The sequence below is a fragment of the Abramis brama genome, assembly GCF_963993115.1.
Source record: "Abramis brama genome assembly, chromosome: 9".
NCBI lineage: Eukaryota > Metazoa > Chordata > Actinopteri > Cypriniformes > Leuciscidae > Abramis > Abramis brama.
This window is the reverse complement of record NC_139971.1, coordinates 1,698,773-1,712,500: the sequence shown is the minus strand read 5'-3', so window position 1 is coordinate 1,712,500 and position 13,728 is coordinate 1,698,773. Positions and strand designations below refer to the sequence as shown.

Genomic DNA, 13,728 nt, shown 5'->3' with positions numbered 1-13,728 from the left:
CACAGATACAGTAGTACACACAGATACAGTAGTAAACACACACAGATACAGTAGTACACACAGATACAGTAGTAAACACAGATACAGTAGTAAACGCACAGATACAGTAGTAAACGCACACAGATACAGTAGTAAACGCACGCAGATACAGTAGTAAACGCACGCAGATACAGTAGTAAACGCACGCAGATACAGTAGTAAACGCACACAGATACAGTAGTAAACACACAGATACAGTAGTAAACGCACACAGATACAGTAGTAAACACAGATACAGTAGTAAACGCACACAGATACAGTAGTAAACACACAGATACAGTAGTAAACACACACAGATACAGTAGTAAACACACACAGATACAGTAGTAAACACACAGATACAGTAGTAAACACACAGATACAGTAGTAAACGCACACAGATACAGTAGTAAACACACAGATACAGTAGTAAACGCACACAGATACAGTAGTAAACGCACGCAGATACAGTAGTAAACGCACGCAGATACAGTAGTAAACGCACACAGATACAGTAGTAAACGCACACAGATACAGTAGTAAACGCACACAGATACAGTAGTAAACACACAGATACAGTAGTAAACGCACACAGATACAGTAGTAAACGCACACAGATACAGTAGTAAACGCACACAGATACAGTAGTAAACGCACACAGATACAGTAGTAAACGCACAGATACAGTAGTAAACGCACAGATACAGTAGTAAACGCACACAGATACAGTAGTAAACGCACGCAGATACAGTAGTAAACGCACGCAGATACAGTAGTAAACGCACGCAGATACAGTAGTAAACGCACACAGATACAGTAGTAAACACACAGATACAGTAGTAAACGCACACAGATACAGTAGTAAACACAGATACAGTAGTAAACGCACACAGATACAGTAGTAAACACACAGATACAGTAGTAAACACACACAGATACAGTAGTAAACACACACAGATACAGTAGTAAACACACAGATACAGTAGTAAACACACAGATACAGTAGTAAACGCACACAGATACAGTAGTAAACACACAGATACAGTAGTAAACGCACACAGATACAGTAGTAAACGCACACAGATACAGTAGTAAACACACAGATACAGTAGTAAACGCACACAGATACAGTAGTAAACGCACGCAGATACAGTAGTAAACGCACACAGATACAGTAGTAAACGCACACAGATACAGTAGTAAACGCACACAGATACAGTAGTAAACACACAGATACAGTAGTAAACGCACACAGATACAGTAGCACGCACACAGATACAGTAGTAAACGCACGCAGATACAGTAGTAAACGCACGCAGATACAGTAGTAAACGCACACAGATACAGTAGTAAACGCACACAGATACAGTAGTAAACACACAGATACAGTAGTAAACACACAGATACAGTAGTAAACACACAGATACAGTAGTAAACGCACACAGATACAGTAGTAAACGCACACAGATACAGTAGTAAACACACAGAAACAGTAGTAAACACACACAGATACAGTAGTAAACACACAGATACAGTAGTAAACGCACACAGATACAGTAGTAAACACACAGATACAGTAGTAAACACACAGATACAGTAGTAAACGCACACAGATACAGTAGTAAACACACAGATACAGTAGTAAACGCACAGATACAGTAGTAAACGCACAGATACAGTAGTAAACGCACACAGATACAGTAGTAAACGCACGCAGATACAGTAGTAAACACACAGATACAGTAGTAAACGCACACAGATACAGTAGCACGCACACAGATACAGTAGTAAACGCACACAGATACAGTAGTACACACAGATACAGTAGTAAACACACACAGATACAGTAGTAAACACACACAGATACAGTAGTACACACAGATACAGTAGTAAACACAGATACAGTAGTAAACGCACAGATACAGTAGTAAACACACACAGATACAGTAGTAAACGCACGCAGATACAGTAGTAAACGCACACAGATACAGTAGTAAACGCACACAGATACAGTAGTAAACGCACACAGATACAGTAGTAAACACACAGATACAGTAGTAAACGCACACAGATACAGTAGTAAACACAGATACAGTAGTAAACGCACACAGATACAGTAGTAAACACACAGATACAGTAGTAAACACACACAGATACAGTAGTAAACACACACAGATACAGTAGTAAACACACAGATACAGTAGTAAACGCACACAGATACAGTAGTAAACGCACGCAGATACAGTAGTAAACGCACACAGATACAGTAGTAAACGCACACAGATACAGTAGTAAACGCACACAGATACAGTAGTAAACACACAGATACAGTAGTAAACGCACACAGATACAGTAGTAAACGCACACAGATACAGTAGTAAACGCACACAGATACAGTAGTAAACACACAGATACAGTAGTAAACGCACACAGATACAGTAGTAAACGCACGCAGATACAGTAGTAAACGCACGCAGATACAGTAGTAAACGCACACAGATACAGTAGTAAACGCACACAGATACAGTAGTAAACACACAGATACAGTAGTAAACGCACACAGATACAGTAGTAAACGCACACAGATACAGTAGTAAACGCACACAGATACAGTAGTAAACGCACACAGATACAGTAGTAAACGCACACAGATACAGTAGTAAACACACAGATACAGTAGTAAACACAGATACAGTAGTAAACGCACACAGATACAGTAGTAAACGCACACAGATACAGTAGTAAACACACAGATACAGTAGTAAACGCACACAGATACAGTAGTAAACGCACACAGATACAGTAGTAAACACACAGATACAGTAGTAAACACACAGATACAGTAGTAAACGCACACAGATACAGTAGTAAACACACAGATACAGTAGTAAACACACAGATACAGTAGTAAACGCACACAGATACAGTAGTAAACACACAGATACAGTAGTAAACGCACACAGATACAGTAGTAAACGCACACAGATACAGTAGTAAACGCACACAGATACAGTAGTAAACACACAGATACAGTAGTAAACGCACACAGATACAGTAGTAAACGCACACAGATACAGTAGTAAACGCACACAGATACAGTAGTACGCACACAGATACAGTAGTAAACGCACGCAGATACAGTAGTAAACGCACACAGATACAGTAGTAAACGCACACAGATACAGTAGTAAACACACAGATACAGTAGTAAACACACAGATACAGTAGTAAACACACATATACAGTAGTAAACGCACGCAGATACAGTAGTAAACGCACACAGATACAGTAGTAAACACACAGATACAGTAGTAAACACACAGATACAGTAGTAAACGCACACAGATACAGTAGTAAACGCACACAGATACAGTAGTAAACGCACGCAGATACAGTAGTAAACGCACGCAGATACAGTAGTAAACGCACGCAGATACAGTAGTAAACGCACACAGATACAGTAGTAAACACACAGATACAGTAGTAAACACACACAGATACAGTAGTAAACGCACACAGATACAGTAGTAAACGCACACAGATACAGTAGTAAACGCACACAGATACAGTAGTAAACACACAGATACAGTAGTAAACGCACACAGATACAGTAGTAAACACACAGATACAGTAGTAAACACACACAGATACAGTAGTAAACACACAGATACAGTAGTAAACACACACAGATACAGTAGTAAACACACAGATACAGTAGTAAACACACAGATACAGTAGTAAACGCACACAGATACAGTAGTAAACACACAGATACAGTAGTAAACGCACACAGATACAGTAGTAAACGCACACAGATACAGTAGTAAACGCACACAGATACAGTAGTAAACGCACACAGATACAGTAGTAAACGCACACAGATACAGTAGTAAACGCACAGATACAGTAGTAAACGCACACAGATACAGTAGTAAACACACAGATACAGTAGTAAACGCACACAGATACAGTAGTACGCACACAGATACAGTAGTAAACGCACGCAGATACAGTAGTAAACGCACGCAGATACAGTAGTAAACACACAGATACAGTAGTAAACACACAGATACAGTAGTACGCACACAGATACAGTAGTAAACGCACGCAGATACAGTAGTAAACACACAGATACAGTAGTAAACACACACAGATACAGTAGTAAACGCACACAGATACAGTAGTAAACGCACACAGATACAGTAGTACGCACACAGATACAGTAGTAAACGCACGCAGATACAGTAGTAAACACACACAGATACAGTAGTAAACACACAGATACAGTAGTAAACACACACAGATACAGTAGTAAACGCACGCAGATACAGTAGTAAACGCACACAGATACAGTAGTAAACGCACACAGATACAGTAGTAAACACACAGATACAGTAGTAAACACAGATACAGTAGTAAACACACACAGATACAGTAGTAAACACACAGATACAGTAGTAAACACACACAGATACAGTAGTAAACGCACGCAGATACAGTAGTAAACACACAGATACAGTAGTAAACACACACAGATACAGTAGTAAACGCACACAGATACAGTAGTAAACGCACACAGATACAGTAGTACGCACACAGATACAGTAGTAAACGCACACAGATACAGTAGTAAACACACACAGATACAGTAGTAAACACACAGATACAGTAGTAAACACACACAGATACAGTAGTAAACGCACGCAGATACAGTAGTAAACGCACACAGATACAGTAGTAAACGCACACAGATACAGTAGTAAACACACAGATACAGTAGTAAACACACACAGATACAGTAGTAAACACACACAGATACAGTAGTAAACGCACACAGATACAGTAGTAAACACACAGATACAGTAGTAAACACAGATACAGTAGTAAACGCACACTCACACATGAATTATGTTGAATATCTGTCAGCTGTTAAATTTAACTACACAATTAGATAATACCAGTTTAGCTCAACCAATCACCAAGCAATGCTTCATTGTGTTCAGTCTGTGTGTAAAAAGAGCATTAGCAATTAAAGAAAACACACTTCAGCAAAACATGATCAGCTCAAAGTGTCCAAATCATTTTTGGGCCCAAATGGTTATAAATGTCACTGGTAGTCTCTGAATGAAGAGTTTCTGGGTGTAATATCTCAGTTTACTTTATTCTGCTCTCCTCACTCACATTAATGAACTATAGTGTCCTGATCACACTAGTGAAACATATAAAAAAATCATAACTGGTACCTGAATCATTTATTTATATAATAAGTGTGTGTGTGTGTGTGTGTGTGTGTGTGTGTGTGTGTGTGTGTGTGTGTTGCAGGGCCGCTGGCAGACACAGATGCAGCAGCTCAGGGATATGGGCATCCAGGACGAGAGTCTGGCCCTGCGAGCGCTAACGGCCACGAACGGAGACCTGCAGTCGGCACTCGAGATCATCTTCTCTGGAGGACTGTGACCTGTGACCGGCCCAGTTTGTTTGTTCTTTTTTTTATTACTTTTCACTGAAATAATAAAATAAAAATGTTATGAAAAACTGTAGAATTGTATTTGAGTTTAAGTGAGACTGCATGAGTGAATGAGTGTTTCATCAGGCCTCTCTGGTAACGTCAGTATATGTCCACTAGGTGGCGCTGTGAGACAATCTAAGGAAATCCAGTGTTACAAATATTAAACTCCTCCAAAAGTGCATACACACAAATCTGAACTACCAACTTAATATCAGTCTTGATTTTGGATAATTAAAATTAATATAATACTTATACATTTCATTTCAACACATTTGACTACCAAAATTCTCATACTTTTGAGTTTTTAGGAACATTTTTAAATCACCAAAACTCAAAGGCTGTACATGTTTTTAAATAATAATTATTATAGCAGGAGAATATTTATTATTACTAATACAGTAATATAATAAGGATATTATTAGTATGGAGAATGTTATATTAGTAATATAACATTAAAATATTGTAGTATGTTTTATTATTGTATGTATGTATAAATTATCATTATTGTACTTTTATACACACATACACACATATATATATATATACAGTTATAATTGAAATTATTCACTCCCCATTGCAAATCAGGTTTATTGGCAAAATTTACAGACGTTAAGCTGTTTGCAATGAACAAATCAAACAAAAGTAATTAAAATAGCTAAAACGCAGCAAATGCTTCAAGTGATTTCCCCAGATGTAAATATAAATGCAACTTTTCATAACTTCTGCAGTTTCAAAATTATTCAACCCCCTGAATAGAATCCCTCACAACAGCACACATCTGCAAAAAAGGTGTTGTCTCGAGCACACCTGACGCGAGTAATCAAGGGCTTCATTAGTTGCACCAGGTGTGCTTGAGCCAGAACACACAAAATATCTGAACTGACGAGGTTTGTTGAGTGTCACGTTTGACTGCAAGTTAGAAATATGGCTAAGTCAAAATAATGGTCCAAAAAGTTAAAGGGGTGCTATAATGCCTTTTCACAAGATGTAAAATAAGTCTCTGATGTCCCCAGAGTGTGTGTGTGAAGTTTTAGCTCAAAATAACCCACAGATATTTGTATATAGCATGTTAAAATTGTCACTTTTTGAGGGTGAGCAAAAACGCACCGTTTTGTGTCTGTCCCTTTAAATGCAAATGAGCTGCTGCTCCCAGCACAGGGGGCGGAGCTTCAACAGCTTGTGTTCTTTTACCTCACATACACATGCACTGAGCATTTCAAAAACTTTTAGCCTTTTATGTTCAACCCGGAGTCAGACAATGATGGAGAGACTCAAGAAGAAGAGACAACATGCAGAAGCAACAGGACATTTCTGAATGGTTAGTTGATGAATTTATGTAGCTCAGTGTTTCCCAACCGGGGGTACGTGAGCAGTCCCCAGGGGTACGTGGGACGATTCTCAAAACATTATAATAATCATGTTATAATATGGAAACCATTCAGTTAAGTCACCCTGTCCTTCCCGCCAACTGATTCTCGGCTCGCTTGTCCGTGGCCGCGCGCGCTGCCGGGCGGTAGTGTAACCATAGCAACAGGCAGAGAGTCTAGCTTTGAGTAAAACAGAAACACTAGCTAGCTATGGATCAATGGCTAAAAAAACGCGCCGCTCCAAGCAGCAGCAGTGCTAGCGGCAGCTCAAGTGAACCAATGGAAAAAAGAAAGAAAGCTGATAAGTCAAAGTACCGGCAATTTCATGAACAGTATGTCGTTTTTCGGTTTTACGTCCACATCTACTGAACCGCCTCAGCCGCTGTGTTTCCTCTGCGGGGATGTGCTCTCTAATAATAGCATGAAACCAGCCCATTTACAACGACACCTAAATACCAAACATCTGTCCTGTGTCGGTAAGACAGCAGAGTTTTTTCAAAGAAAACTATCGGAATTTAAGGGAAGTCAAGAAAAATTAAAGAAAGCGACTGCCGTGTCAACCAAAGCATTGGAGGCTTCATATGCTGTGTCGCTACTTGTGGCTAAATCCAAAAAGCCATTTACTGTTGCTGAGGAGCTAATTTTGCCTGCTGTGGTAATTCTTGCAGAAACAATGATTGATAAGAAAGCAGCTGAAAACGGTACCATTGTCCAATAACACAGTGTGCCGTAGGATTGATGACATGGCCGTTGATATTGTCGATCAAGTAGTGGAAAAGTTAAAACTGTGGTTCATTCGCGCTTCAGTTGGACGAATCAACAGATGTTAGCGGGGAAGCCCAGCTTATTGCGTTTGTGCGATACAGAGACATTTCTGAAATTAACGAGCACATTCTGCAAGAAGCTAACGGGGAGCACTACCAGTAAAGATGTGTTTCACGTTATCGACACCTTTTTCTCAGAGCACAATCTGGATTGGAAGTCCTGTATTCATGTGTGCACGGATGGTGCTGCATCAATGACTGGGAGGGTGAAAGGATTAATAGCGCAGATTAAGAAAGTAAACCCCGACGTTCAGTGGAATCACTGTATCATCCACAGAGAGGCACTGGCCAGTAAGAGAATGAGTCCTGAGTTACATGAAGTTTTGAATGACGCAGTGAAAGTGATAAACTTTGTCGAATCGCGGCCTCTGAATCACAGACTGTTTGAAAGGCTCTGTCATGACAGTGGCGCTGAGCACCAACAGCTACTGCTTCACACCGACGTACGTTGGTTATCGAAAGGGAAAGCACTACAGAGGCTTTTGGAGCTGCGCAACGAAGTAAGCGCTTTTCTGGCAGAACAATCACATCCCCTTGTTGTTATGTTGGAGAACACAGACTGGGTAGCCTTGCATATAGACTTGCATATCTCGCTGATTTTTTTAGCAAACTGAACAACCTGAATTTAACTTTGCAGGGTAAAGACACACACATCCTAAACATGTATGATAAAGTGTGTGGATTCATGAAGAAGATCAAACTGTGGGAGAGTAAATGTGAAGATGGGTAAGCAACTAGTAAGCGCACATTTATCCAGACTCAACAGTGAGTTCAACCACTACCTCCCTGATATTGAAAGCAAGTCTGCCAAACTTGACTGGGTCCGTAATCCCTTCATGACTGAAAGTACGGATAACAACATTCCAACCAGACTACAGGAAAATCTGCTGGATGTGTCCTCAGACCGTGGACTGAAGATGAGGTACTCAGAAACAAACCTGTCACAGTTCTGGTGTGATGTGGAGAAGGAATATCCTGATTTGGGGAAGCATGCACTGAATGAACTCCTGCCATTTGGATCTACATATTTATGTGAAGTGACATTTTCATCCATGGCCGTAATCAAGTCCAAGCACAGGAACAGACTCAACTTGGAGAAAAGCCTGGTAGCTGCTGTTGCCACACTGCCCCCAAGACTGACCAAGCTTATGAGTGAGAGACAGGGTCAAGTTTCTCATTAATTGGTGAGTCCTTTTGTGTCATACACAGGTCTAAACATATTTAGAGTAGGCTGCTACTATGTATATAAAATGTGATCTTTGTTTTTGTATAATTGGTCTGGACATGTGAAGATGTGAAAATAATAGTCATACAAATATTGAACGAAGACAAGTATGAGTTATTATAGGAAGTAAAAATATTATTATTTACAGGTAAATGAGATGTTATACTGTGCAAACCTAAAATTTACACCAAATCCAAAAATCACACCGATCACATGCGCTTGTAGGGGTACTTCAGGAAGGATAAAGTGTTTTGGGGGTACAGTCCCCTAAAAAGGTTGGGAACCACTGATGTAGCTGATTTGTAGTTATCTTTTAGTCATTGATTAGCATATTCTGTTAATCTATAAATTGCGTTCTTGGGGGTGGGGTTATGTAAATTCTAGGGTTTGTGATGTCACTAACCCGGGAGGAATGTGGTGTAGTCTCTACCAGCCGTTTGTTGTAGTCCTTAAAAAGCTATTTCTTTAAAGGCAAATATCTCCCTTTGCTTTGAACTTTGAGCGTTGTAACTTTGCAGATGTTGTTTATGATCAAACAGCAACATTACACACTAACTAAAGTTAGAAAAGTCAAATCATGATCAACCACCCCTTTAAGAGAAGATATCATCACCCTTCACAAACAAGGAACAGGATTAGTGCAGCAGATTAATGGCATATTTCAAGAGAATCGTTCAAATTGGTATAAAAGCATGAAATTTGGCACAGATACTCTCTAAGGGTCACTTTTTGGGAAAAAGGCGTTGGCCACCTAAAAATTTCTGTCAAATGCTCATTATGTCAATTGTTCAAACAGTGATGTAGGCATAACATTCTGTGAAAATACTCTCTTCAGAATGTTTTTTTGGAAAACGGTGCTTGTCCCTCAAAAATTCAAGATGGCTGCCATTTCTCTTGAATGTTTACATCTTTTTTTCAAATGGTGATGCTATCATGAAATTTGGTACAAATATTCTTCAAGGAACATTATCATGGAAAAAGGTGTGTGCCGCTCAAATTCAAGATGGCGACCATTTTCAAGATGGCCACCATTTCTGTCAGAGCTCAATTTAATGTGTTAAGGAAGGTTTTGTTTAACAGAGTGAACGTCATTACACAACCAGGGCACACTGGTGACTTCACTGCTGTGGAACTCAGCATGGGGTTCAGTGTCAGCTGATCTAGTTTTACTTACACTGTAGTTATTGACTTGTAGTAATAGTATAGCTAAGTTTAGTGTCCCAAATGCTGTCTAACAGCCCCTCATCAATTAGCTAGTAATAGACACAGTTAGATAGCCGCACCTGAATTGACAGGTTGTGCCAGTGCGGGAGAGCCGAGCCAAGGGTAAGCGGGGCAATACATGGCTTGCTCATGTATGCTTACCTGGAAGGTGTACAGATCACACGGGACTTAAATGGCACTGGATGAATGATCGGGCTAGGTGTAGGTGACCCGTACCTAGTTGTATCCCATACCTGAATGTGTACTATGTCTATGATTGAGGTGGTAAAAGGATAACCCCTCGGCCTTAATCAGACAACAAACCCCCAAAATGGCAAAAGAAAATCCCATGTCAGCCAAGAGGCCAACTGATTGGGTGAAATGTTGTCTTTGTCAGACAGACACAAAGGAACCCCTCCAATCACCACCTACCCATCATGTTTCTCAACATGATGGCTATAAAATGATTGCCACCAACATTCCACTCTTTCACAAGATGAACAAAATGCCAATGACCCTGGACCTGGAATGACTGGATGAAGGTGGGGGTATAGAAGCTACTTTGAGAAGGAACCAAGCGAAGTATCACTACAATTGTCAACTTCGGTTCAACAACACAAAGTTACTTCGTGCCCAGAAGGAACAATCCGATGCTCAATGTAGTGAGACAGATGAAGGCCAAACAAAGCATTGCAGAACCATGATGCAGAAAAGTCTAGATGATCAGGTTTGTTTTCTTTGTGATAACATATCTCTTGAATCTGACCTACGTCAGGTAATGACACTGCAACTGACTGACAGACTACATGAATGTGCACAAACACTGAATGATGCTAAATTATTGTCTCAACTAAGTGGTGCTGATGCCATTGCACAGGAGCTGAAATACCATCATTTGTGTCTCATTCATCTTTACAACAGAGAGAAACTCCACCTCAGAAGGCTTGAGAAAGAGTCACAGAGTGAAACGATTCAACCAGCCATATTTCCTATGGCTCTTTCTGAACTGGTCACCTATATTGTTGAAACCAGTCTCAATTCTGATGGTCCTTCCGCCTTCCATATCGCAGATACAGTGGGGAGAACAAGTATTTGATACACTGCTGATTTTGCAGGTTTTCCCACTTACAAAGCATGTAGAAGTCTGTACATTTTTATCATAGGTACTCTTCAACTGTGAGAGACGGAATCTAAAACAAAAATCCAGAAAATCACATTGTATGATTTTTAAGTAATTAATTTGCATTTTATTGCAAGACATAAGTATTTGATACATCAGAAAAGCAGAACTTAATATTTGGTACAGAAACCTTTGTTTGCAATTACAGAGATGATACGTTTCCTGTAGTTCTTGACCAGGTTTGCACACACTGCAGCAGGGGTTCTGGCCCACTCCTCCATACAGACCTTCTCCAGATCCTTCAGGTTTCGGGGCTGTCGCTGGGCAATATGGACTTTCAGCTCCCTCCAAAGATTTTCTATTGGGTTCAGGTCTGGAGACTGGCTAGGCCACTCCAGGACCTTGAGATGCTTCTTACGGAGCCACAACCCATCTTCAATGCTCTTACTGAGGATAGGAGGTTGTTGGCCAAGATCTCGCGATACATGGCCCCATCCATCCTCCCCTCAATACGGTGCAGTCGCCCTGTCCCCTTTGCAGAAAAGCTTCCCCAAAGAATGATGTTTCCACCTCCATGCTTCACGGTTGGGATGGTGTTCTTGGGGTCGTACTCATCCTTCTTCTTCCTCCAAACACGGTGAGTGGAGTTTAGACCAAAAAGCTCTATTTTTGTCTCATCAAACCACATGACCTTCTCCCATTCCTCCTCTGGATCATCCAGATGGTCATTGGCAAACTTCAGACGGGCCTGGACATGCGCTGGCTTGAGCAGGGGGACCTTGTGTGCGCTGCAGAATTTTAATCCATGACGGCGTAGTGTGTTACTGATGGTTTTCTTTGAGACTGTGGTCCCAGCTCTCTTCAGGTCATTGACCAGGTCCTGCCGTGTAGTTCTGGGCTTATCCCTCACCTTCCTCATGATCATTGATGCCCCACGAGGTGAGATCTTGCATGGTGCCCCAGACCGAGTGAGATTGACCGTCATCTTGAGCTTCTTCCATTTTCTAATAATTGTGCCAACAGTTGTTGCCTTCTCACCAAGCTGCTTGCCTATTGTCCTGTAGCCCATCCCAGCCTTGTGCAGGTCTACAATTTTATCCCTGATGTCCTTACACAGCTCTCTGGTCTTGGCCATTGTGGAGAGGTTGGAGTCTGTTTGATTGAGTGTGTGGACAGGTGTCTTTTATACAGGTAACAAGTTCAAACAGGTGCAGTTAATACAGGTAATGAGTGGAGAACAGGAGGGCTTCTTAAAGAAAAACTAACAGGGGTCTCATTTATAAAACTGTGCGTAGGAACCTTACTAAAAGTGTACGTGCGCATGAAAGCCAAAAATGACGTACGCAAAAAAAAAATCAGACTTATAAAACCGTTCGTATGCCAGAACCTGCGCAGAATTCACTTTATAAATCCCAGTCAGCGGAAGATTGTGCGCACATGCGTCTCCACCCCGAAATAACCATATATGGAGCTTACAACGCCTAGTTTTACTATGCATATCCTCATCTGCATATCATTTGCATATGATTATTAACGTTTAACGGTACAAGACACATTACATTAATAAAAATCATGTACTTGCCTATCCTTGTCTTGTTTTTGAATACATAAATCAAATAGTGTAAAATACATTTCATCTTTTCCACTGGCTGAATAGTATTTTTAATTGATTTATATTTTTAATGGAAACAGATAGGCCTTGGGCATTATTTGCACGAAACCTTTTTCTCAGACAATCTACAGGAAAAGTGTTCAAAAACATCGCATCCACAACAAATATTTCTATTGATTGAATTTGAATATAAAAAATGTTGTAACTTCTCAGTAATGATTTCATGTTTAAGTGTTCTCCATTAATTTGAATGGCATATTTAATCTAAATGTTTATATCAGAAGTAAAACATAGTTTAAATCATTATTTTATTTATTTAAACTGTTATTTGCGTCAGTTTCACTAAACGGCCCAACGCGCTCGCTGGCGCGGACATTTAAGAAGGGATGGATATTTGCTTCAAGTGACAGGCTTGGTGAGTTAAATTATATTTGTATTATCTTGTATTTCTTTAGATTTTCTGTCTAAAAGTGAACAAAAAGACACTTAACTCCAGCTCACCATCGGTGTCGCCAAACTGCTCCATCTCCAAAACGTTCATACGCATGGGTCAGAGTTTGCGTGCAGGTGCGCAAATTTTCCCGTCAAGTTTGTTTTAATAAATCACAACTTATGCGTCGGAAGCGGCGTACGCACATTTTCAGCCCCGTTTTGTGCGTACGCCACGTTTATAAATGAGACCCCAGGTCTGTGAGAGCCGGAATTCTTACTGGTTGGTAGGTGATCAAATACTTATGTCATGCAATAAAATGCAAATTAATTATTTAAAAATCATACAATGTGTGTTTTAGTTTTATTTTTGTTTTAGATTCCGTCTCTCACAGTTGAAGTGTACCTATGATAAAAATTA

General features: G+C 40.2%; 1 protein-coding gene across 1 annotated transcript in view; it reads left to right on the top strand.

Moving 5' to 3' along the window:
- Positions 1-5,561, top strand: part of ubl7b (ubiquitin-like 7b (bone marrow stromal cell-derived)) — a 19,061-nt gene extending 13,500 nt beyond the window's left edge. Inside the window, exon 11 of the mRNA XM_084125180.1 lies at positions 5,341-5,561. Within this exon, the coding sequence (XP_083981306.1) occupies positions 5,341-5,475 (135 nt within the window). The 3' untranslated portion in view covers positions 5,476-5,561. The remainder of the gene's footprint in view (positions 1-5,340) is intronic.
- The last annotated feature ends 8,167 nt before the right edge of the window (positions 5,562-13,728 follow it).